At 37.4% G+C, this 27,245-nt stretch overlaps 1 protein-coding gene and 1 long non-coding RNA gene across 3 annotated transcripts; one reads left to right on the plus strand and one right to left on the minus strand.

The window, feature by feature from the left end:
• Window positions 1-6,588: 6,588 nt before the first annotated feature.
• On the plus strand, window positions 6,589-21,026 carry ETNPPL (ethanolamine-phosphate phospho-lyase). 2 transcript variants are annotated; one of them, XM_088132985.1, is made up of 14 exons: window positions 6,589-6,679; window positions 8,966-9,176; window positions 9,890-10,008; window positions 10,613-10,772; window positions 11,320-11,394; window positions 11,976-12,069; window positions 12,428-12,544; window positions 15,443-15,525; window positions 16,465-16,690; window positions 17,129-17,283; window positions 18,154-18,243; window positions 18,712-18,842; window positions 19,591-19,658; window positions 20,132-21,026. In XM_088132985.1, exons 3-14 carry the CDS (start codon window positions 9,954-9,956, stop codon window positions 20,264-20,266), a joined length of 1,389 nt encoding a protein of 462 aa, XP_087989111.1. In that variant the 5' UTR covers window positions 6,589-6,679; window positions 8,966-9,176; window positions 9,890-9,953; the 3' UTR covers window positions 20,267-21,026. The 2 variants fall into 2 exon arrangements, with proteins under 2 accessions (XP_087989111.1, XP_007421372.1); XM_007421310.4 differs by lacking the exon at window positions 8,966-9,176 and having other exon boundaries at window positions 6,596-6,679.
• LOC112541481 (uncharacterized) lies at window positions 14,478-27,245 on the minus strand. The gene is made up of 5 exons (XR_003085467.2): window positions 27,179-27,245; window positions 26,251-26,358; window positions 23,315-23,384; window positions 21,849-21,982; window positions 14,478-14,699 (listed from the first exon to the last, which is right to left on the minus strand). It is a non-coding gene; the product is annotated as an uncharacterized LOC112541481 (long non-coding RNA).

The raw sequence follows: 27,245 nt of genomic DNA on the forward strand, positions 1-27,245 counted from the left end.
CTCAAAGATGTTCCTGTTCAGCTTCTGAACATGAAAAAGAGTGGCAGGCCCTTATATGAACGGCTACATTAGAGGAGAAGAGGCAGACTGGGGTCAACAGCCACTTGACAATGGAATCAGTTGTCCATAGTGATGAGCAAGTTCTTAGATAAAGTGATCCAAGTGAATCTGGATTACCATCTGTCAGGGGTCTCCCAGCTCTGGGAGGGCTGTGTGGGTTGAACTAGGTGGCTTAGAAAGTGACCTTCTAATTCTATGATTCTCTGAATGGTCAAGAAAAGATGATTCATCTGGGGAATTCTGGGAGTCGACGTCCACCCATCTTAAAGTTCCCAAGGTTTGAGAAACACTGGTGTAGATGGATCCTCTGGATAAATGAGTCGCTTCTTTAGAAACTGGATTGAATTTTATAACATCTAGGATTTACGATAAAACCTCAGCTAAGTGTACTAACAAATAGATCACCACATGCAACTATAGCTATTGCAAGAACATTGGCTGTAAATGAAAAATTTGAATGAGGGAGGTCTTTGATTTATCTAAATCAAAACTCTCCCCTTTCCCTGCTTACCAGCTGGTTATTGCATTTTATGAACCACATGGGTTATCTCTCACCAACAGATGGCAGAAACTGACAAGAAGTATTACACATATAACAAGCTCACTTGTTTATTTTCTGATAAACTATGGAAACAATGCTTGGACTTTGTTGCTTCTTATTTACATTCAGTTCAATATCAACATTTGGGAAGTAGGCTGCCAGTAAGATGGGAGCCTAGAGGCTTACAGTAAGTTGCTTGAAATGTTCAGAAAGTGGAAAATTATAGGCAGAAAAACAATCTGCTTGCCTGCTTTTGTGTGTGTGTGTGTGTGTTTGTGTGACCAATGTTGAGAAATGCTTAGGTCCCTACAGTTATCACCCTTCTGGCTAAGCATCTCCATAAGCCCAAATGAAGCGGGATTTTCAGTATGTAGTGTTTCAGTATGTAGGACTGCCTTGCAAAGAATTACTCTCAAATTGAACTAGATAAAAAGTTTGAAATAGTATATTTATAGTGGAAATGAGGCTTATCTTTAATTTTATTTTACTGCTGAATCAATCTTTCCCCTTGCATAATCTATTTTGGATGATTTATATACGTGTGCGTGTGCCTTCGAGTCAATTTTTTACTCCTGGCAACTAGTCATGCAGTTTTCTTGGCAAGATTTCAGAAGTGATTCATCATTGCCTGCTTCCCAGAGCTGAGAGAGAGTGACTGGCTCAAGGTCACCCAGCTGGCTTTGTGCCTCAGGTGGGACTAGAACTCACAGGCTCTGGGTTTCTAGCCTGGCGCCTTAACCATTATACCATAGTGGGTCTCTTTTGGGTGATTTAATGAAACTAAAAATGGCTAATTTTTTAAAGTGATACAAACATTCCTTTCAAATCATCAGTGATACTGTTCATCTCCTATAAATACTTTTCATTATGAAAGACAGGTGGTGTCCAGAACCTACCCTCTTCTCATGGTTGGAATGTCAGAGTCAGCCAACTTCAACCAACCCCAAGCGGTATTGGGATCCATTGGGATCCATTGGCAGTAATCTGGGTTCAGCTTCTCTATTTGGGAAGCTTTGAGCCCTGATACAACTGAGACAAGACGATGTGTGGGATGGAGAAAAGTCATTTCAATTACTGAAAGCTACTAGAAAATAAGGAATGACTTGGAGTCAGAAAGGATTGGGTTTTTTGAGGCTTAACTATGCTAGCAAAAATACTATGGTCATGCTAAAAATTCAGATCCTTCCAGGAGATACATAGAGATGAATGAGGGGCCTATTACTATGCACTATCACCATCATGATGCCTTATTGACAAACATCTGTGATCTTCGTTGGTTGATTTTCTAACATTCAAATGTAATGTGGAGAACATGCTCTGAGACTCTCTTCTCACAAGATCAATTAATGTTTTTGAGGAATCAATATTATTTTGATGTAGGGACAGTGATCAGTGGAATGGTTTAGAGGGGAGATCATGGGTTCAAACTAACGTGAGACTTTAAATAATTAATTGCAAGTATGGGAAAATGAGTAAGATATCATTTCCTTGTCATAAAAATGAGGAAAACTCACTTTTCACTTACTCATACTTTCATAGGTAAAAGACCACAAGTAAATACATGTTTTCCACGTATGTCATGTCAAGACATCAATCTCTGCCATCTTAGTGTAAGGGGAAAATCCTGAGTAAACAAATCCAACCAATTGTCTGATTCAAGATGAAAGGAATCAGGAAAAAGAGAACAGAAGAATTTTGTGAGGTTGAATAAATTTTGGAGAGATGAACTATCCTAAATCATCTGCACATCCTTATATACGTATTTTAATATGTCTGCATATATTTAAAGGCACATATGTTCTAGGTTCAGTGAAGACCAAGAAAAGCAGCATGATATAAAAGTAATTTTCATCAGATATTTGTAGGCTTTATCGATTCATCTCAGCTGGGATTGGATCCCTCTTTCTCTGAATGAATCCCTTTTATTCTTTTGATCAGCCTCTTCTACTTGTGGTCAATGGCATGTTAATGGAACACTTTGCTGGGCTTTTTGCCCTGTTTATTTAGTTACAATATGTATACCTGTACTTCAATCAGGTTGATAAAGACACAAATCAGTGGAAGCAAGATATAAATTAATCTGAAGGCAGGGGCTGATTTATAGTCATTAGGAGCAATAGAAAAGGTGGGGGGAGAAAATAACTCCTTGGGATTTTGGTTTCTGCTTTGTTCTCTTCTAAATGTGAGTATCTTGTACGTAAAAGTAAAATTTCACGGGCATAATAAAATGAGCAGAGACCCAGTATTTGTGAGTTTTTAAAGAACCATAATTTTTAATTTTTTTATTTTTTATTTGATTGATTGATTGATTGATTGATTGATTGATTGCTGCAAACAGTTGTCATGGCTCTGGAATTATTTGCTGCAGTGATACAATTGCTTAATCTCGCTAACTGAATTAACCCATGTTTGAGATTCATGTGATACAGTATATTGATTCAAAGACTAACAAAGAGGCTGATTTTGGAGTGATATGCTAGGCTGTAAAAATACCTAACTGGGGGATTTAGCTGTGGAGTCATTGGTGCCTGTATTAGTCATTAGTTTGAGTTAATTAAGTGATTAATACATTAAGAAGATGTAGAGTTATTTATTAGTGTTATTAAAAACATAATACAACAACAATAAAATCTATGGATTGCCACTAGTCCCTCTGGATTAAGGTGGGGATAAACTGCATAAATAAATAAATAAATAAATAAATAAATAAATAAATAAATTTATTAAATTTATATGCCGCCCATCTCCCCCAGAGGGTGACTCTGGGTGGCTTAGAATTAAAATCCAAAACAACAAAAACAATAAAAATATAAATATCCATATTAAATTAACTAAAGTGATGGGATGGAATTATGAAGGCCAGACTCAGGGAGAAAAACATTTTCTTTCATCTCCTGAGGCGTGAGGGAGAGATAAGAGGATGAGACCGGCACCTCCCTGAGGAATTCACAATGTTGTGGCTGGCATTACTTGGGAACTGGGGTTTCAGGCTGGGAAGTTTCTTGCTAGAGGTTGTAGCTAATAAACATTGCTGGACTGAATTTACATGGTCTCTTGGAGTTCCTTGGGCTAGGCCTGATATCAATCTTCCCAGACTCCAATGACGTCAGGCCTAGCCCAAGGAACTCCAAGAGACCATGTAAATTCAGTCCAGCAATGTTTATTAGCTACAACCTCTAGCAAGAAACTTCCCAGCCTGAAACCCCAGTTCCCAAGTAATGCCAGCCACAACATTGTGAATTCCTCAGGGAGGTGCCGGTCTCATCCTCTTATCTCTCCCTCACGCCTCAGGAGATGAAAGAAAATGTTTTTCTCCCTGAGTCTGGCCTTCATAATTCCATTCCATCACAAGTAACAATTCCATATAAATTGCTTTACATAAATAAATACTAATCACTGGTCACTGACCTACAACATCCTAACAGTGGTGGTAATACTATAATCAGCATATCCTCATTCTAACCAATGCTCATTGAGTTTCTCCCATCAATGATCACAGAGGATCTGCACATAGTAGCAAGGTTGGAAATCAATGTGAATTCATACAATCTCATTCTCCCAATTACATGAAAGAATAGATGGAGAGGAGAACCCAGGAGCCCAAAGCTCACACTGTAGCACTAGACCAGGATTTAATTTATGTCCAAGGATGGCTAGGATGATCACATTCTAATTGAACTGATTAAGACAACTACTAAGTGGTGGGTGTGAATTCTGATTTCACTTTTCATTCATAGCAATAAAATGGTCTTCATTCTCTAGGATTGAGGATTAGTGACTATCATCTCTATGTTAAAAAAAAAGGCATAATCCAGTTAATTGCTCTCCCATAAGCCTCTTGAGCATAATAAGTACTTTATAAGCCAATTGTGTGAATTGGAAAGTTGGAGTAGGAAAATAGTATGTCCAAAGAACAAACAGACTTTAGAACAGAATGTTCCACTATGGCCAAAACTGGCTTTACAACATATGGTTGAAAAATATTCTAGTTAACCCAAAACAGCATCATATGTGGCATTTCTTTCTTATAAGCTGTAAAAGTTTACAGTTCTTGCTTACCTTTCTAAGAGAGTTGGGAAAAGTTTACCAGTAGGACTTTATGCAGATATTGCTGTGAGTCTACCATAGATATCAATTGGCATCCGAAGAACATTAAGGACCTGTGCTCGGTACTGTACTAATAATCATCTTTTGATTAATTATCAAAGGAAAATGGTTGCAGTGTGTACCAAAAGACCCAAGATAAGTGATTGGAACAACTAGGGCCACATCATTAAGCAGATTAAATGTATTAAATATGTGGAGATAGAATTCATGCCTCAGACAAGCCACAGCATTTCAATGTTCTTCTGCTTTTTTCAAACAACCTAATGCCAAGTCTTTGACTCAGCTCTTATATGAAGCTTAGTTAGGTCAATAGCTCAATTGTTCCTTTCTGGACACAATCCAGTCCAAAAGGAAGTCCTTGAGACAGTCATTCAGATCCCCAAATGTATATCCAATATGACCTTGAGGCTGAAGCTTGGTTTACCCAAGTTGATTACCTGTGTGTGGCTGGTGATCTTCCACCTCTTATTATATTTTAACTTCTGTCCAATGGGCAAAGCTCCTTTAATAATCTCTGATCAATTTAATTCAGCCTAGAAGAAGACATTATCGGATTCACTGCTGAATTCTATCAAATGTATCAGTTCACATTCACTTTCAATGAATGGACATTATATGTTAGAGCTAAGAATCTGAAATGTTGGTTCAGTTGAAATCATATCAATATGCTTTCCAGCACTGGTATTTTTATGAAAATATAATCAGTCTAAATATGTATAGGCTGAAGAAGTAGATAAAACCCGTTACTATGTCATATCTGAGGACAACCCATGATTGTGTTGCTCCAGAAGATAAACAAATACCAATCTGTTCAAAGGAATTTCCACATAGCGTTGGATTGTTGATGCCTTGGAAATCAATGACATCTCATTTTCAGATGTTTTTAAGCAGAAAGTGAATGAGCAGTTATCAGGGGTTCCAAGGTAAGGGGTTAAATTAGAAGATTTGGAAGTCTATTGGGCATACCTGACTCTTGCACAACTATCATTCTGGCATCTCTTCAAAGGCTTACGGTTACAAGAAATAGGTGTGTCTTATTACCACAAATGGAGCACAAATGAAAACCAGAGCCATTCAAGTACAATAGATCTAATCAAAGTAAGAACAATTCACTGGCATCCAGAGAAGTATAAATGCCTACTGTGATATTATTTTCAGTCCACTGAATAATGTTAATTCTGCATCAGAATTCCAACTCATCAGCTATAGGTTGGGGATATCTCTTGAAATCTTTAATGTTCCTCTGGTGTCTTAGAACATCAACATTTTTGAAGGGTCAGAGATGGAGAAGGTGGGGTGAGCAGAAAGTCCCTGTGAGCTCCTCTCCTTTCTTCTTACTGAATGCTCCATCATATATATATCTCCACTGGTTTTGGTCCACTGAAATCAATGGGAGCATGTGGAGAATCTAAACACTGAAAAAAATGAAGGTTTATAGCTGATTTGAATATTTTTTATGCCTGGAATTAAGACAATCTATCTGATCATTACCGGACCGTTTCCTGGAACAACTCTGTCCTTCAAAGGTTCTAAGGAGGAACACAGTTAGTTCTGCCGCAACAATTGCCCGAGCGAGCTACCTGTTCGCAGCGTCACCGTTTGTGCCAGACCGTCATTGGCAAGCGGTGCGAGTTACAGTGGGGTGAATACCCCAGAAGGCGAAGTGAATCATTCCCCCGCACGTGACAGTCCAAACGAAAGTAGCAGTCCTTGCGCTCACTCTCCGGGGTGGGGGGCTGGCGTGGCGTGGGGCGAAGGTGGGAGGATCGGGGATGGGCAAGGAAGGTTGGCAGTGGACTATGGAGGCGGAGTCCAGCACCCAGGCGGCGCGTAATATAAGGAGGATGTCTCGCTGGCAGAGAGCGAGTCCCCGGAGATTGCAGAGAGCCAAAGAGAGCATTCGGGAGCGGGCTGGAGGATGGAGATGTACAGCAAAGCGGAGACCCTCGAACTGCGGAAGAAACACATCGGGTGAGGCTGAGAGGGCAAAGCCAAGGAGCTGGGAGACGGAGTGGGAAGAGGGAGGTGGCATTCACCCATGCTTACGCGCACGCAGACTCATCACAGGATCGCCCCCCAGTCCGCAGCCGCCCTTTTTCCCGACGGAAAGTCCACGGCCATCTAGAGAAGCGATCCCCATAGAAAGTGCCCCGGTGCATGCCCAGAATGGGATTACGGCCTCCCGCTGCGGCGGCTTAGGGTTGCGAGAGGCAGCTGGTGAGACCCCTCTGAAGGCGGGCATTCAGTTCATTCTTGCCAGGTCAAACCAGGAGTTGAAGGAGGAGCGATTCAAGACGGAGCCAATCCTCAAAGCCCTGCCTTCTGCTCTACTGACACCCCAGGACCGATTAATCTTCTGGGACAACGGAGGGTGGGATTTAAATGAAAAGATAAGCAAGGGCTAGAAGAAAATTATTTTGCACATCCCTGTCTTCACAAACCACCCCCTCTCCTTTCATGGAGGCTTCCTACTGAGTAGCATACTTACATGACCAAAATAGCACCTTTTTTGAACAGCTCCAAACTTGTACTTTCAGAAAGTATTTAAAGTGGAAAAGACATAATGCATTTAACAACCACCCTTGGTCAACAAGCTCCATGATTCTTCATTTTATCAGTTTTAAATTCCCCTATAGAAGCCCACAGAGCCTGTCTGGCGGTTCCCCTGAGCTCAGCAGGGCTTCTGTTGCAGCTGTATACATTTTAAACAAGTCTTATATAAGCTAGACTGGTTGCTTATTCCTAGTTAAATTTGCACCAAATGATACATTTTAGAAGCTCTTAATTTTGATGGGTCCTACTTTTACTAATCTCGGTGGCATTTATACTTGCTTCCTACTTACTTTTATCCTGTGATGTGTGGAAGATTTATGAATAATAATAACCCTTCACTTCTTCATGGTAAGGCACATGTTGAAATATAAAAGCCTATCTGGCACCCGAAAATCACCCTGGCTTTCATGTCTTGTCTCCAATGCCTTCACTTCTATAAAAATAGTCACATGAACAGCTAGAAAAGTAGATCTGTGCTGACCTGCCTAAAGGATCTGTGACAAATATAGTAAACACACTAAGATGCATGTATCATAAATGGGATTAGATGAGCAAAGTTAGATGCCAGTGTTGACATGTTGGCATGTCAGTTTGATATAACTATCGGTAACTGTACTCACAGTTCTTGCATAACCAACCTGCTGATGATATGCAAAACCAAAGCAGCCTTCCAAGACAAGAATTCTGTACAAACAGTTAAGGATTGCTTCTCCAGGATTATTATTATTATTGCAAAACAAAACTATTTTGTCCTGCTTGTTTATATGGAACCTTCCAAAAATAAAAGTAGGCAGGCCTTGTTGGCTTAGGTTAGCTTTTTCCTCATAAGTGCAGTAACAGAACTGTGTTATGGATTCATCCTCCCTTGCACACAACCTAATCCACAAACGGGACCCATTCCATCAGAAGCTCTCCTCTGCAGTAAACTCAATTGTGAAGGCAATTTGATGCAACCCAGGCACACGTCTAGAAGAGGCCAGGCAGGAAGGGGGAGGGTTAGTCTCCTTCTGTGTAATGTGTTTAAAGCTCTATTATTTCAAAATGGTTTCTTGATTAAACTTGATTTAAGTTCTTAGTCTGGAACAGAAGAACCTGCTCATTTGCTTTTCAGACTGGATTGTCAGAAGAAGTTCTCAGGCTGCAGTAGACTACAGTAGAACTGAGGCACCAGTTCAGACACCAAGTCCATCAATACATCATCACTTCTCATTTATCACTCAGTGTCTTGCAGCTTAATGAATATATTAACTGAATTGAATTGTAATGTTGGCTGTTTCAACCTGGCATGGCCCTTCCTTTTTTATAATAATTTTATTAAACATTACAATTAAAAATATAAGAACTAATACAAACTAAGAAATAAAAAGAAATAAAAAGAAAAAATAGAAAGTGCAGAAAAGATGGAAAAAATAAGAAAAAGAAAAGAAATATATAAAGAAATGACTTCCCCCTTCATAAGAAGTATAAACAATTTTAGTAACTTATCGCCTTCTCTTAAAATACAACAAATGATCTCTTCTTCCCATATCTTATTTCTTATCTATAAACAGATCTTTAAAGCGTCATCATTCAGTCCTGGTCAGCAAAAGTCCATTAAGGGTTACCAGAGATAACAACATATCTATTTTAACCTTGATCAAATAAATCAACTTTATATTACTTCCTTTTACTTTTATCTGAGGGACTGCCTCTTCCCTGTCACAGGAGCCTGTGACTTGCATTGGTGGATCCCAGAAGGCGGGCCTTCTCTGCCATGGCTCCCTCCGTGTGGAACATTCTTCCTCCTGAAGTTAGGCTCACCCCTTCCCCGCTGTCATTTAGGAAGTCCCTCAAGACCTGATTTGTCATCAAGCCTGGGGAAACGAGACATTCTTAGATGGCTCCACTATAATTGATATTCTGCTATCTCCGTGGGGTTTGTATATTTTAAAACCTAGTTTTTAAAAAAATTGTGATAATGTTTTTATTTTAATAATAACTTTTTATCTTTTTATATGCCTGTTTTTATTCACTTGTTATTTTAATTGTTGTACACTGCCTAGAGTCACTTTGTAACAGATGGGCGGCTATATAAATGTGATAAATAAATAAATAATCTTGATCTTTAATCCCTTCAGATACTGTTCTAGAACTTGATTTCTTTGCATATTTTCTTTGCCCTTCTCACAAAATCCTTCAAAACTTTAATAAATCTCTTTTCACTTTTAACTTAAAAGTCTCTTTTAAGTTCCTACAGTCTACTCACAAGAAGCAGCTGTCCAGAGTATAAGTGGGCAATCTCATAACCTCTTCTTTTTCTGGAGAGACTTTGCCGGCCAGAATTCACCATCTGGCCACTGGATTCCGCTGCAATGCTGTTCCCACTCCTTCAGGGACATCTAGTTTGCCATGAGTCCTCACCAAAAGTCCTGGCATCGCCTTTCCTCATATTCCTCACGCTGAACAATGAACATGCATGCATCATGAACCAGCTCTGTTTAATGTTTCTCCAAGCACATTAATAGGTCTCATTGCTAAAGGACCACTGAAAGTAAATAATGGAAAGCATTTCAGTGTTTGTATTCATGTAGGCCTAGCAATGCTGTTGAGCTGATCCAAACTAAAACAATTTGATGTCATCTCTTGCAGGCCATCATGCAAGGTTTTCTTTGCTAAAGATCCCATTAAGATTGTGCGGGCTCATGGACAATATATGTTCGATGAGAATGGAGAAAAATACTTGGATTGCATTAACAATGTAGCACATGGTAAGAATTTATCTCTTACATTGGTGGCAAACATTTTAAGTCTCCCATTTATTGTAGGGATTGGATTTCAACCATATTTTCAAACTGAATTCAATTAGTTTAATTATAACATAAAACAAAAGATATCCAACATTCATTCATTTTTCCTGCACAAAGATCTTGAGTCTTTCCTTAAGATTCTGGGAATGTCCCAACATCAGCCAAATCAAATTATCAAACTGACTCATTCAGTACTTTCATTAGATGCTATCTTATAGTACAAGCAATGACATGAAACTCACCCACTCTACCAGAAATGTCTCAGTGTTCATGCTAGACAAACAACATAAAATGTCATCATCCTACCTATCATGTTTAATAAAGAAGGCTTAAGTAAAAGAGAAATGAATTTCCTTATAAAGGTGGAAACACAGAGAAACATGGTCTATCATCCATATCTTTCTAGCTTCACAGGGACAGATATGCTGAGCAAAAGAAAGATTTCAATATGTGTCCATAGCAGTGGTGAAAGCAAACCATGAAGTCAGGACAGAATAAGAACCTTACACTGCGATGTTAGAGAGATCCACGGACTAAGAGTTTTCTTATACTTGATCCTCTTTAGTTGGACACAGCCATCCTGATGTAGTCATGGCTGCAGTGAAACAAATGGAGCTGCTTAATACCAATTCTCGATTCCTACACGACAATCTGGTCCAGTATGCTAAACGTCTCACGGCTACCCTGCCAGAGAAGCTTTCCGTTTGCTATTTTGTGAACTCTGGGTATGTCTGAAAGACTTTTCTGCTGCTTCCCTGGATCACAGGAAGGCTGTTAGAAAGAAAAAGAAAAATCTCTTCCTTAATGTAGATGAGGTTATATTGGTTTTGAATGGCAAATGGTTGCTGCAATTTCTTTAACACCAATTATTTTTTCTTAATAAATCTTGCTTAAAAAACTCTGTTGGAATCATCCTTGGAAAAGATCAGGTTTACTTTTTGGCAACTGCCAAAGAACCTGACACAGAGGCTTAATGAGATAGCTATTCTATATGTATGTGCAACCATGTATGTACAACTTTTTGGTTTTAATGCCCAGACAGAATTCTGTTGTCATGCAACTTTTATTCCAAATCAGACAGTAGCCTACTTTTGTCTGACAGAATCAAATGAAACCTAACCTGTAATATTAATATTTTTTAGAAGTTATTGTATAAACACATTTCTACTGTTTTCTGATTATTATGTTTTTTGGGTTAAAAACCTTAGATCATTATGAAGCTCTTCCTGTTATAATTGTTGACTGAATTGTTTTTCTAATACTTGTTTACAGCTCTGAAGCAAATGACCTTGCTTTGCGCCTGGCTCGGCAGTATAGCGGTCACTACGATGTGATAACCCTTGATCAGTAAGTGTGCTGAATCTATAGGGGAGATCATCTCTTTGCAACATAAAATAGTGAATAAGTGCCACAACAGCTGATTCTCTGTTACCTTGAATCCCATACATGCATGCATGGATCATAATGAATTTCTATTCATATGGAAATTCAATTTGAGCTGTACTACCTCAGTCATTTTTATGAAATGTGGGAAGAGGGATTGGTTGATCTGTAATTGTTCAGTAGATTTTATTTACTTATTATTATACTGATAGCCTACTTTTTCTCTTGGTGCTAAAGATGACAGAGATTGATTGATTGATTCAATCATCAAGTAGCAACCACATAAATTTTATCCAGGATGATCTGTCTCCAACCTAGTCCTTCAGGGGTTCCAGCAGTGACACACAGAGGTCTCCCCTAATGTTATCCTAAGAACTGTGTGACATGGAATGAACTGAGAGATATTGATGGGCCCAAGGTTGTCTAGTCAGCTGCATGTTCACATGGAGACTAGGAACTTGAATTGAGTCTTCCCAATCCATGTCCAAGATCTTAATAATTATTCCTGTATTTTGGAATCACACTGTATTCATAATTCTTTTCAGCGCTTATCATGGGCATGTGACCTCCTTGATTGATATCAGTCCATATAAATTTAATCAGCTGGGGAAAGAGGGCAAGAAAGACTTTGTACATGTGGTGAGTACTTATTATATTTTATTTTTAGTTATCTAAATTCTCCCTACCAACATGATCTTATTATGAATTTCTGTATATGCCTACATAGAAGTAGGATCTACTGAGTTAAATGGGACAGGTTTCTATGCATTATCTGGTATTATTTTCTTGTAAAAAGTTTCAAAAAGAAAAATCAATATGCACTTTGCATGAACTCCTACACACACACACCACACACACACACACACACAGAGAGAGAGAGAGAGAGAGAGAGAGAGAGATTGATTGATTACTGGTTTTTAAATATAATTTTGCTATTTCTGTTGGCAGGGATCAGTGCATTGAAATGAATATTTCAAAGACCTGTCTTGTCTTTTAGGCACCTTCTCCAGATATCTACAGAGGAAAGTACAGAGAAGACCATGAAGATCCAGCAGGTGCTTATGCTGATGATGTGAGAAATATTATTGAAAAAGCTCAAAAGAATGGCTGTAAGGTACAAAGCTTTCTAAAAGAGATTTCTCCTGTCCCTTCTCCATCCATCAATGCTCATCCTAATTAAGAGAAATGTCTTTCATTTTTTATTAGATTCTTGGATTTTAAGGTACACCCTATCCCCTTTAATCCTTATTCATGAATTTTACAAGCACTGTTTCAAATGAGGACCCACATGGATTTTTAAAAATGAATAAATAAATTTGGATTCCCTCCCCCTTCTTTGTTCCTAAGACTATCTTCTTGAGATCTATGGGGGCTATGTGTAGCAAGAATCCTAGCAAGGATGATCAGTGTGCTTTCTCCATCTGTGCTGAGCACAGAGATCCTGTTTTGCCTGTTAATGTAATGTAACAATAATTGGAGATCCACAAAGCTTCCATCCCTGTATTGCAAGAAGTATTTGAGTGGATATCCTCTATTCAAAGACCCAGACTGAGTTGGACTGTACAAAGTGTACAACTCATACTTTGTAGCAAAATTTAAATTTTTGCTACAAAGATTGTAGCAAAAAGATTTGCTACAAGAAGATTGTACTGAAAGCCCAACAACTTCACCACATTTCTTCTTTCAGACAACACAAACTTTCAGAAAACCAGCATGGTTCAATGGATACACCAGAAATATGTTTTACATTCCAGTTTGCTCCTGATCTTAGAGAATGGCTTCCAATAAGTCATTATCCATCCTACTGAGCTTCCAGAAAGTTACATAATAATACATTAACTTTGTTTTAAATACCTAAAGGCAAACTAGGTTCTATACAATAAAACAACCTTCCTTAACTTAGCAGTCACCAGAAATGTTAGATTATAATTCTTGGAATTCTCAGCCATCATGAAAACTGTTTAGTATTCTGGCTGAAGAAACGTGAAATAGAATATAGAATTAGAAACTACAAAATCTTATTCACCAAACTCAACCAAAATAAACACAAAAAGATAAAAGGACAAGCAAACACAATGAAGTGTGATTGAATTTAAAATAAAACACTCTGGCTAAGTCCAAGCGGGAAAGGCTAAATAGTGCAAATACTTGAAGGATTTGATATAAACATGAGCAAAAAATGCAATTTAAAATCAGTAATTAAGAATATTTTAAAGTGACTTAAAAAAAGGAATTCAAGAGAACAGACATTGCCTGTTAACAGAGAATTAATTATGGTGCAGAAATCTTCACTTGTCTTAGAATGCAAAAAGATCAACAAAAATGAAATTACAACTATCAGCTGATCAGTGAGTTTTAGACTTCACATGAAGTTGATGATAATGTTAATTAAATTTAATTTGGGTTACTAATAATTATTGGATTTTTGTGGAGATCCAGTAAATTTTATACCCACAGCGTCCGACAAAAGAGCAAAACAGCAAAACAAGCTGAAAATTACAACAGGTAATCAATTAAAGTTAATTAAATGTACAGACATTAAGGATGTGCAGTGCTTTAGATTTGTATGAGAAGAAGTCCTTTAGAACATGCAGGACTATGAATCTAACACTTATTAAAGCAGCTGTGTCATTTTCAGGCTTGCCCAGCTACTATAGGAGCACTTCTGCAGCAACTGTGTGATCCTGGAAACAAACAGCGTTGCTTTAATAATTCACAAAGAGGTACTACATTTCTGCACCTAATTCTTCCCAGTCAGATCTGAAGCATTGCCCAGCTGTAACAAAAATAAGCCGATAAATCACCATCATCACCATCATCATCCATGGATGTTTAAAGACCTAAGCAGTGTTACATCATTTTTCACTTATTTTCTTCAACTACCTTAAAGTCCAGAAGTCTACTATCAGTCTTTAATTCCTTAATGAGTTTTTTTTAAAAAGCAAAATCTAACAGATAGTTTCTATTTTCTTCCTTTTGTCTGTTTCTCTCCCTTTTCATATATATTCATAGGTTTTGGTGTCGTAGACCTGTGATAAAGTTTTACAGACAATGGGGAATCTTCTACTGCCTGGCTGTAGTGTACCTCTTCAAGTCTATGTGCACTTCTTTACACGTTACCGCATGACCTTCTTTCCAGGAAGACTGTCCTGCCCAGCTCCTATGGATCCTACAGATTCTCAGGGAGGGTTGCGCAAAGTGTGGGAGGCAGTCAGTTAAATAGCAAACGTGCTCTGCAGGCAGTTTTGGGGGACAGCAGTGACATAATGCTGAGGGCAAAAAAGAGAGAAAAAAAGTAAGCTTCATGTTTTGGTCTACCCAAAGTGCTGATACTGATTCTTGATTCAAAATAATGTGTTTTTGTCTGTTTGTGTTTTGTTGTTTTCATTCCCAGCAACTGGAATTACTTTATCTGTAGGGTCCTTCTTTTTGTCAAATGGCTCCTTTTGGTGAACTTTCTCTATAAATCCTTCCTAAAGCAGGGATGTCCAAAATTTCATTCTGTGGATCTTTTAACTCCAGGCAGTATGTTTATGCATCTTAGTGGAAAGCAAGAGGATGAAATTGGCTACCCCAGTGTGCCATGTAGAATAAAAGAACTTGCAAATATTCTTCTGATATTTGGAGATTTGGAATAATAAATAATTAGTCAGAGTATTAATTATCATCTGATCATCTATCAGATAATCTGGAAGTAAAATTTCTCTGGGTATTCCATCTAAAGTAGGTACGTAAATATGTTGGTACACCTTGCAGATCAACCCAACACTTTCTGAATATATGATTTGTATTGATGTAATAATTCAATTGGGTGCTTGGTCCTGGCATTGAAAAATTGGGTATCCCTATTTATTTACTCATAGTTATACATCCTAGCTGCCCAAACTCTTTGTTCATTTATCTTCCTTGTTTTTATAGCCTATATTTAATTGTTGGGTCATTTGCAAAAGAATAGGCTGAGGACCATTATTCTTCTGTAACACCTTCTTCTGCAACATCTTCTCTGACTTAGATTGCTGCCTTTATTGCTGAGTCCATGCAGAGTTGTGGAGGCCAAATAATTCCACCTGCAGGCTATTTCCAGAAAGTGGCAGAGTATGTATAGTGCTTGGAATGGCTTAATTGTAGCAGGACAATTACCAGCAGTTCTCCAACCTAGTGCCTTCCTACAATTTTCAGTACAGCCATTATAGCCAGCAACTGGAAGTCCCAATATGTCTGGAAGGCACCAGATTGGTGAACAGTGATTTAAAGATATCCATCCCATTTTATCTATTTGGGAATAGTGGGTTGTGGCTGTGACCTTTGTTCCCTGAAGTAGCAGAGAGCTTGTAACAAGCTTTTGGCAAGTAATTCAGTCCAATACCATGAAAGTGGTTTTTTTAAACATCTTATGTTTAAATATTATGAAATATCTTATTATGTACTGCTCCCAGCTAATGTATACATTTAAGGGGGAAAGTGTTTGAGAAAGGTTATTATGCCACTGAATATTCCCCTTGTTTTATTTTTATCTTTCATATAGCAGACTAGTAATTTGGAATGAATGTCACAATAAACATTTAAAGAGTGAATAAGGCAAGGAGTGGTTTAGATGAGAAGCATTCAGACCTGGCACTCCTATCTATATTCTGAGAGAACACTTTTATGAGGGATACACCTCATGATTTTTCTGATCAAGGGTAGCAATTTCAAATTTATTATTTGATTTGGCCTTTTGATAACTAAAAGTGAACTAACCTTATGTTGGATCCCATGCAATGTTTCAAATCCACATAGATCCTTCCATGCTGTGATAAATTTAGCTAACTTGAGTTTGGTTTAACTTTAGAATCGCTCTATAAAGACTGCAATATATATTATATAATAATAATAATAGTATTTGTAATTCTCAGATCTGAAAAGCTCTTTAGATGTTACATTTAAAGTTAGCATAATTAATACTTTTTTCACAAGGAAGAAAGATATAATCTAATGATTAGACATTATCTAAGATCATGATGAGACATCTGAACTGTTTGTTTTTATTTTTAGATTTGTCCACAAAGCAGGAGGAGTTTTCATAGCAGATGAAGTCCAAGTTGGATTTGGTCGTGTTGGAAAGTATTTCTGGGGATTCCAGCTGCAAGGTGAAGACTTTGTGCCTGACATTGTCACCATGGGGAAGCCCATTGGCAATGGCCATCCAATGTCTTGTGTTGTTACAACAAGAGAAATTGCAGAAGCCTTTGGTGCCTTGGGTTTAGAGTACTTCAATACTGTGAGTATCACTTGTAGTATTATAATCAGGTAATTAAATTATAAGTGGGCATATACTGATCATCAGAATACAAATCAGATATGTAGTGATATACAGTGTTTCAATATGGAAACTATACTAATTATACTATTAAAATATAAATCAACCAATCTGCTTTAAAAGGGAGTAGAATATTTAATAAGGCAATTGAGAAGACCGATCAGGTGATTTGTGTACCTACTCAGTCTGTTACTGGGATGCTGAAGGTTTGGTCTGTGCTGTTTCATTCTTATCATTTCTGAACTAAATTTGGACTGCACAATCTTTCAAATAGAGAATGCTGTCAAAAAACTATATGTCCTCTCGCAGCCCTTCAAATAAAGAGTTGCCCTCTGTGAAATAAAGTCACATTCAGGGGAAAGAGAACTGTCCTATATTCTCAACTATTTTTGCTTTCAGTTTGGTGGAAACCCAGTATCTTGTGCAATTGGTCTGGCTGTCTTAGATATAATAGAAAAAGAAGATCTCCAAGGGAATGCCACACGCGTTGGAAACTACCTCCTTGGAATACTCAAGGAACAACAGAAAAAGCACTCATTGGTGGGAGATGTCAGGTAAAGTAAACCTGCTTTTAGGTTATTACCATCATCCAAAACAGCATAAAGGATAAAGGAAAACTCATATATTGACCGAATAAACATCACTACTACATACAGTCTTCAGAACTCTAATAGCATCTAAGTTTGAATAAAGTAATGCAAGACCATCACACTACCTTTGAAGACTATGAAGAAAGGACAGTTAATGCAATATATAGCTGGCAAGCTTCTTACTGCCAAGGTAAAAATATCTAGCCTGTGCTGAAAGAATTTTACAATTTCTAGCTATAATTTAGAGAGATGATGATTATCTTTTAAAGATCAACATAGATTAGAAACCATTTTCTGAAGAAATAACTGCTTCTCTACCAACCTGCCCTTTTAGAGCTGCTACTATCCATGGCAAACGAGAAAAACTTTCTCAAGGGTGGCTACCCATTGCAAAAGTTCTTCCTGTTAGTTAAGGCCAGTTTTCATTTAGTTAAATTTTGATCACTGTCCAGATGTTATATTCTTAGAGATAAGCACTTTGGCATTCCTGTTGCCACATCTCTGCTGCAAGCAGAGAAAGAATGGACCAACAAGCACTGCCTGTGCTCCAAATTCATAGGAAAGCAGAGGCATCCACTGGCAGGGAAGGGTCAGAAAAATCAAGATTTACATGCACAGTGCATGTAAAAAAGGGGCAGGGCTTTGGCTGCATGCTTGCGATTGTCATCTTGACTTTTTTGACCCCTGTAGAAAAGTCTACCTAACATTTGGTAGCTCTTACATACACGCACACAGACACACAGGTATGGCTGTCATGGAGTGATATATTATTTAACAGTGAAATGTGATTTTTGTACTGTTAGGTTCTTGTCATTCCTTTCTTTTTGTTTTTAGAGGTGTTGGCTTATTTATTGGTGTGGATCTTGTGAAAGATCAACAAAAGAGAACACCGGCTACTGCTGAAGCCCAGCATATCATTTACAAGTAAATACTTTGTCAAAATGTGATGTTAAGCTGAAGCAATTAAAATTCATAGTCCAGCAGGAACTGAGTAACTTCAAATGGTCCTATAGTTTACCTATTTATTTATCTTTGCCAAGAAGTCTGCCCTACCAATATACAGAATGCATTATCTGCCTTAGGCAGTTGATCTGGGGCACCATGGAAGTAAATTGCTGAATGTATTATTGTTGCAAGGTATCTTCCTAACCCTAAGATCCTAACTCTTCCTGGAAACTCATGAAAGTCCCAGGAATTCTCCACCTATTAAAGAATAAAGTTTAAAGTTTATTAAATATATATCTTCTCAAACTGTGCCATTAAAAAACACCACCATCAAATGTTACTAAATTTACCCAAACTCAAAGTACAATTTTAAAGTAATTTCTTACAATTAAACATCACATGTTTTTCTTAGGGTTCAAAAATAACTTTTTGGTTCTGTCTAACTAGGCTGAAAGAAAGGAGGATCCTTCTGAGTGCAGATGGGCCTTACCGAAATGTCTTGAAATTTAAGCCACCCATGTGCTTCAGTATGGAAGATGCAAACTTTGTAGTTGATCAAATTGATGAGCTCCTTACAGGTAAAGTGTTTTTCTAGGATACTGACGATATCTGGGTTTATTTTTAAAAGCCAGTCTCTAATAATATTCCACTGTATATTAGGAAGAGATGGGTATGTAGTCATGGACCTGCAGGAGAAGGAGTGAAGCTGGATGCAGGCAGTGGCCATAACTTTGCTCAGTGTCTTAGCAAATAGGAAGGCTATGGCTCCATTCCAGGGAGAACCTGGCCAAAAGAGGAGAGAACCTTCTCCAAAAGAAGGAGAAACTTGATACTCTTAAAGTCAACATGTAATAATTCCAGAAGCATCTGGGGGATCATTGTAGATGGGGTGTTAGATTGCATATACTGTAGTCTGATCCAGTAAACAATCCTTATAGCTTTCAGCTGTCAGGTGAGCTCTTTGTGTAAATTTATTACATTACTACTGTATTTGGATAACTGTTATTGAAATGTGTTCATTGAAAGGAATCCAAAGGGGAATAAAGCACCTTTACTGCTTTGCCACTTAGATGAGCTAGGAGCTACTATTTGTTATGGACTACAAACTCCAATAATTTAATAAATTAAGAGCAAATATTAAGAGGGATTGAATCTCCCTTGTCCAACCTGATGCTTCCAGAAGCGTTGAACCTCAAGGTTATAATCCTTGTATTGAGTGGAAGTGAATTAGATGATCTTCAAGATTCATTTGTGTGATTATGTGATATATTTCCTTTACACTCAAAGATGTTATTCATAATGAAAGAAAATTGTTTTGTGTTCTAGATTTAGAAGAAGCAACTCTAAGCAAGGCTAAAAACAGTCTACCTACAAATATGCAGTCTAAAAGAAAAGTAAGTTTGGAAAAAGCAAATTTTGTGCTGTTACATTGCTTTACACCCTATATAATGATCAGTTTAATACAATGTACAGTCACTAATATTGGACCAAGTATTTTCATTAGTCCATTCCAACACATTATTACATCAGTCTGCAAATTAAAATATACAAAAATATCTTGAAATATATGTTTTCTTGCTTTCTTTTTTCCTCTCAAACTCCCATTTATAAATACATTTTCTATCCAACATGCATTCTGATACATATATTTTTAGACAATTGCCCTGCAAAATATGAAGAACTATAAACTCTGAATATCACTATTCTGATCAGCTCATTAATCCAATAGGTCAGGTCAGATTGCGTTCCTCTCTTGGGCCCACCTAGGTGAAAAGCAAGTGCAAGAAATAGTTCTGGCTGTTCTTAAACATCAAATATTTGTTGAAGTCAGTATCTGCTTATTTCTCAAATTACTCATTTCTTTCAGTTGCCTACTGATGGGAGTTCCCAGTTAGAATCTAATAATGAAAACATCAGTCCTATTAATGGAACCATCTGCAGGCATGAAAATGGGTTTTCTGGTGAAAGTCATACAATGCCTTGTAAAAGAATTAGGACATGAAGCAAAAGGATTTCCTGAGTAGCTGATGGTGTTTAAAGAAAAATGGCTTCAGTTAACTATTACGTATAACTCATTATATATGATATAGAAATATCCATTTTTACCTATGGTCAAAATTTGGAGCATCATCCTTTGCAGTTATTGTATAAATCAGTTTTGCCTCCTTTGTTTGAGATGCCAAATACAGATTTTGACTGTTCTGTCTTCCTGTTTGAAATTTCAATGTTTGTATTGAGATATTAATGATTTCTCATGTTTTAATGATAAATGTATAGCCCTGTGCTATATAAGCATGTAACTTGTATATCTCAAAAGTAGTCCAGCGAAAGGACATATGGAAGAATCTATGGAGGCAGGTACATTTTTAAAACTTAAAGTCCCACATCAGCTTCCTTCTGATTTATGAATCAGTTGCTATGTTTTGTTTTGTTTTGTTTTGTTTTGGTGTGTGTGTGTGTGTGTGTGTGTGTGAGAGAGAGAGAGAGAGAGAGAGAGAGAGAGAGAATAAATTGTGATTCTTTCTCCATGCACTATGGAAAATAACTTGTTTTATATTCACTGTTGGATTTGTATTAATGACTGAACATTCTGATGTACTATGATGGTTAGTGTATTCATTTTAGTGTATTGTCAATTGTTTGTTTAATATTATCAGTATTCTTTATCACTCTAATGGAATGTTAGGTAGTTTTTTTATTTACTTGTTTATTTCAAAGAATAAAATTATTTTGAGCTTGGAATCCTTGTGTATTTAAATGAATAATTTACCATCAATGTGTAATAAATACATGGTAATGTTACTTTCTGTTTTGTGTTGATCTTTACTCCCATCTCAAACTAGCTTAGCTATAAATTAACATGATTAATGCCTATGGGCATCATCTGTCTGGAGTGGGTGAACTATTATCCAAAGTTCAAACACGTATTGCTGTGCATCAGCAGGTTGAATTACATGTAATAATTGGTGATCATTCTAACAAATATTGAAAAGAAAATTATATCAGCCTAAAGAGGAAAAATTATGGACAGAAAGTTGCCAATGAAATTAAGTTCTCAGTAGTTCTTTATGTTAGGTTTGTGTATTTACTAAATTTACCATCTTCTTGATAATCCATTCCATTCATGTAACCCACAAGAATTGCCTTTCTCTCCAACAAAAAAAATGGCATGCTCATTGAGTATGCTTGATCCTCGCTTGGCTTCTATTGGGTTTCTTTTGGGTTTTCATCCATTAATATGTACTTCTTTTTCCCTAAATGATTTGTATATGTTTGTGTAGGAGTACGTTTTTTGCAAAATTTTAACTCCTCCTGGATGATAAATATTCAAGGTAGGGCAACTACCTCACTTTACATTCATAGCCAAAAGTGGGAAGAACAAAGTTTAAATTTAAAATGTCCATGAAATTATTTTTGTTCCCTTTTTTTCTGAAAAAGGAAGTGACCTCTTTTGTGTTTCCCCAGTTTCAACTCTGTAGTCTATTTTATTCATTTTGCCTCCTGCAGGCTTATATGTTGTTGAGAGTTTCAGCCTAGGAACAGCTTTATTGTTTTATAGTTTGATAATTAAACTTGCCACAAACCTGGCTGGCATATTTGTCTCCAAACCATTGAGAGAAGGTTGGGTAAGCAGGGAATAGCTGCAATATTTTCTTCCTTCAAGATATTCTCAGTTCCAGCCTTCATCTCAGTGAAGACAGCCAAAGAAGAGAAATACCTGCAAAACAATGCTGAATAAATTTCCTCAAGGTTGCCAATACAGGATTTGTGGGTTTATCAATAATAATTAGCAATCAGCTGTATAACACAAACATAAGGTCACCCTCTCCTCAACTATTTGAACATTCTGGGAATTTCTGTTACAAACTTCTGGAAGGTACCACATTAGGACACTGTGATAGGAAATCCTAATTCTCAGCCATAAAGCTACTAGATATGTGTTACAAGAATCCAAATGACCACTAGATATGATCAAACAGTTACTTTTCTGTATCTCCCTGATGCTCTCTAATAGTCATCTAGATTTTTGCATACCAGATCTGGTATCCTGTTAGCAAAACAATTATTTGCCAGAACCCTTCCCATGATCAGTTGCAAAAAGTTACTCTTCAAAAACAAAAAGGCAAAAGTTCAGCTGGGTACACACCCATTTGGCACAAGTCTTTGTCCTACATGTCAATCATTGATATAGCCTATCTTATGTTTTAGAATAATGAACTTAGTTAGCCTTACAGTACTATTCATTGGCTTTCAGGACTTGAAAGAAAACCTTGGATGACCCTGTTAAACAGAAAAAAATATTCATAATGTTTTGACAAAGGAATAAAAGGAATTTGTCTCGAATATAGGTAGACACAGAAAGATAAAAACAGTGTTCTCTTCTGTTCATTCTTTCTGAAGTGAATCCCTGCACAGAATGAAACTAATGACTAGTTAGTTACTAAAGAACTGATCCAAATCTTTGGAGAAATTGGGCCCAGCAGTCAATCCTGGGCTGGAAGTTCTCCAGTTTCTGACTCTTCAAATCTTGTACAGAATATGGTGGCCGCACTTTTGCAATGGATCTGTAAACACTTCACTGTCAAATTTCCAAGGCAGGTAATAAAATGATTCCATAGTTCTTCAGGATTGATGTCAGGCTTAGACTGCGTTTGTCCTTTGCCTATGAGATTGATTTGTGGAAAACCAGCCAGATCTTTTCACAATATTACTTTTATCAGCCTATCTAAGTCATAGACTCATAGGACAAGGACAAGATGGGAAAATATGCTTACGAGCTTGAAACAGCTGCTTAAAGAATACCCAGAGAGGTTAGCAGCACTCCTATATCATTTAATGTCTGAACAATTGTACTTGAATTAACACAAGTAAAAGGTAAAATACATTTTTGTCTGAGAAAGAGAAATCCCACATCAGTCTAGCCACTCTGGGCATCCGATGAAGTGAACTGCAGCTCACAAAAATGTATGCCTTTTAATAAAATGTGTTATTCAGAAAAGTTACCACCAGAATTCCTTCTGACTGAGTAAAGTAGTGTTTTCTCCCTTACTTCGACGTTATCCAAGGTGTTAGTCTTTGTCACTCATTCTTTTGGAGGAAAGCCAAATGAGCACAGTGGTCTGAAACAGAGGCAGACAGAGGCAAAATAAGGACTGATTACAGAGACAGCAAATTTCATTCCAGCATATTTTTGTGCTGACCCAAGATAACACTTCAACTCAGCAGTAAAGAAAGGTCCTTTGACCTGTAGCACCTATAATTAATCTCTAGCCTTGCTATAAATACTAAAAAAAGAATCTAGTTTATTTCTACTCTGCTTACAAGGCACGTCTGTGTTCCACTTAGGACTTGAAAAAAGAAAAGTACCCAATATGTTGTTCCCCAGTGACAGATACAGTTTTGCATCTAACACTTATCTAATTAAGATTCTACAGCATTTCCCCATTGCATCTCAGAAAATGCAGTGCTTTCACCCACATTTTGATATTATACAGTCTGAAAACATAACTTCTGTGATACTGAACACTTTTTTATTACCTTGTTACATGTCACTGCCTATTACTGTACTGTAGTGTTGGTGACGCTTTTCTCAAATAATTACAACCACTTAAGAGCTCCTATTTTTCTAGCTAATGAAATTTATGTCAAAAGAGAGTTACACATTCTTTCCCGATGATATCATCTTCACTTATTTTTTCAAGGCAGTTTGCCAAAATTAAAACATATAAATCATCAATAAATATATACCAAAAGTCAACATATTCAAAAATATATATTTATTTTGGCTGGCTGGGGAATTCTGGGAACAAACTCCCAGAATATATACTTTAAAAGTACATGTAAAAGTGATAGCTTAAAATATGGACAAACAAATCTATTCGAGAACTAAAGTTGAAACTGATTTTTCCTCAAGATTTGCTTTTATGATATTCTTCTATTGTTTCAAGGCAGTTTGCCAAAATTAAAACATATAAATCATCAATAAATATATACCAAAAGTCAACATATTCAAAAATATATACTTTATTTTGGCTGGCTGGGGAATTCTGGGAGTTGAAGTCCTCTCATCTTAAAGTGGCCAAGTTTGGACAACACTGCCTTATATGAACCTACTGTAAATGCTTTCCCCATTAAACCAGTAGTTCTGTTTCTGACAAGGCACTGTAAAGAAGTACCTACTTTCTTGTAGCTTGTAGTTAAAAACTCATCTGCAACAATACACATACTTTTTAGGTCTGACAGTAACAGGAAAAGGATCGTAGAATGTTGACTGTCCTACAAGCTGTTTATTGACTGTATAGATCAGTGTTTCTCAACCTTGGCAACTTTAAGATGTGTGGACTTCAACTCCCAGAATTTCAGCAGCATGGCTGGCTGGGGACTTCTGGGAGTTGAAGTCCACACATCTTAAAGTTGCTAAGGTTCAGAAACACTGGTATAGATTATACCTTATTTCAGGGCAGAACTAACCATTTTGTTTAGCAAGAACCAACTTAGAAAAGATTGAACACTCTTGAACTGCAGCTTCATTGTTTCAGACACATGTTGTTCCAGCTCTGCTACATGGATTTTATGTCATTCAATAGGTCTTGCTTCTGTAAAAGTCTTGCTAAGAAGAATGAAAAGAATAATATCCCAATGGAGCTCAGCTTGATGCCCAATTCTCTAGCTTCCTACATGAACTAGAGTGTTGAAGAGTATTCCCTGATGAGCATGGAATATTATAATAAGAACCTATAGGTTAATGCATTTCTGAAATCTGCTGCCAAGCCAAGTATCTGCCAGCTGCTGAAACCAATATATGAAACAAAACGAATGAGCGTGCACAAGGGTACTGCCATCAGAACACAAGAAAGGACTTTGGAAGATGGGCAGAATATGAAATGGAAAATTGTTTGCTGAAGAAAAATCAAGTCAATTATTAATGCAGAAAATATTCCTTGACTAGATAGATCTGGTGCAGTTTTTCATTTCAACAATATTGTTACAGGTTGTTCTTTGGCACCCAGTGCAAGTCTTGGGGTCTACCAAGAAAATAATATGTTACAGTGCCAATTTTCTGAATCCTTTCTCCCTTTCAATACCTATTGATCGCTCCAGCTATGTAGCCTTAGCTACATAGTTTTGTACAGTAGAAATGGCTTTTTTCCAATCTGAAATTTGTTAACAAAATACAGAACGAATTTGTTATATATTAATGAAATCTTTCACTGACAATTAGGCTGAAGACTTTCACAACTGAAAAAGGTAGTCCCTTTTTAGCATATGTGCAAGGTTGCACAAAAGCCAAAATGTTGTGCTTGCTTAAAGCTAAGTCAGTTAATACAAAGAGACAAGCACATGACATTGTGACAGTTATTCTACATAAATAGAGTTTATTATGAATTAAAATATTATTTGACACAGAATGAAAGAATTAGAATCCTATGTTACGTGCATATGCCTTTCTTCCCTGCTTCTGAGAAATATTTTGTTAAGCAATGCCTTTGGAGATCTGTTTATGTCATTAAAATCCTGCCAACATATAATTAAGCTTGGATGCTCCTTTTTTTCCCCTCAAATGTGACCCACAAACACATGAAGGGTTCTAAGAAAACTTCTACTGATGAGATAGCACTGCACTTGGTGCTTCTTAACATGACAGCCCAGGGACTATGGCCCAATGTATAGGACAGAGTCTTAGTCGTTATATAGAAAAGCTGGGAATATGCCTAATAATAATAGAGAGTTAAGTTTCACATTCCAGGTGGCACTGATTTGGTTAAACACCTTGATATGTCTTATCAGATATCTGGCATCCAGAATTCTTTTTAAAGATGCATACTTAGATTCATATTTAAGCTGAACAAACAGCACCTTGCCTATTTACAAACTAGAAATAAAACAAGTGCCCATTTCTTGGAAAGTATGTAGTTGAGTAATGCAATATTACTCAGAGAATACACAAAATACAAGTTAAAATATTTTGGAGATTACTCCTCTTACCTGAACAAACCCTTTTGAGTTATGAATTTTCCTCAAGGTCTGCTGGAAATACGCCATGTTGTATGGACTCCTGGCAATTATGCATAACGCTTGAGAATGTGTAGAATCCTAGCAAAAATATATACATTCCAAAGGTTTGTTTAAAAGTATCATGTTGACCAGAAAATATGCATAGTTTCCTATTGACAGAGAGTTTATATACCCATTTTCCATTAGATACAATTAACAAGCAGAAAGCTTTGTTGTTATGCACTTGAGTCATTCAGCTCACATTATTCCTAAAACAGATCACTAAAAAAAAATAAATGTTTAAACATTTCTTTCAAATCTCTTTAAGGTCTCATAATGGGAATATATATAATATGCAATAGTATATTATGTCATGCCTCCATGTACAGGTACTCCTCAGTTAACAACCACTCATTCAGCAACTGTTAAAAGTTACAATGGTGTTGAACAAATGATCGAAGCTCCAGCAGTCCCAGCACCCATGCAGTCATGTGATTGTGATTTGGGCATTTGGCAACCAGCTCACCCTTACGATGGTTGCAGCATTCCACAGTCACATGACCGCCATTTGTGACCTTCCCTGCCAGCTTCCCACAAGCAAAGTCAATGGGGAAGCTGGCAGGGAAGGTCGCACATTGCTCTGGTAGGTCGCTCACATCCTCCCCTGCTCATCAGCAGCCACCCCAAGTCCTGCCATACCTGCACCATGCCGCACCAGTCCCTTGAGCACCCTGACACACCCTCCCCCACCCAGAAGCAGCTGGCCCCTTGCACATGCTCCCACACCTGGCAACACCCATCCAAGCCCTATTGTGCTTGCACCATGATGCACAGACCCCTCCTGCGCCCTCCAACAACCAGCAGCAGCCAACCTAAGCCCTGCCATGCGTGTGCTGCACTGCACTGGCCCCTCGCTCACCCTCATGCAACCTCCCCAACCTGGCAGCAGCCACGTCTATTTTAGCAGCTTGACAAAGGGCCTTGTG

The sequence above is a fragment of the Python bivittatus genome, unplaced genomic scaffold (assembly GCF_059951505.1).
Source record: "Python bivittatus isolate LINGU-HERP-01145 unplaced genomic scaffold, Pbiv_v1 ctg000070_np1212, whole genome shotgun sequence".
Classification (NCBI taxonomy): Eukaryota; Metazoa; Chordata; class Lepidosauria; order Squamata; family Pythonidae; genus Python; species Python bivittatus.

Coding starts and splice junctions, on each gene's coding strand:
- ETNPPL (XM_007421310.4), top strand. CDS start 6,627: ATGGAGATGTACAGCAAAGCGGAGACCCTCGAACTGCGGAAGAAACAC. Junction 16,691..17,128: donor GTTTAGAGTACTTCAATACT/GTGAGTATCACT, acceptor TTTTGCTTTCAG/TTTGGTGGAAACCCAGTATC. Junction 18,244..18,711: donor GCCCAGCATATCATTTACAA/GTAAATACTTTG, acceptor CTGTCTAACTAG/GCTGAAAGAAAGGAGGATCC.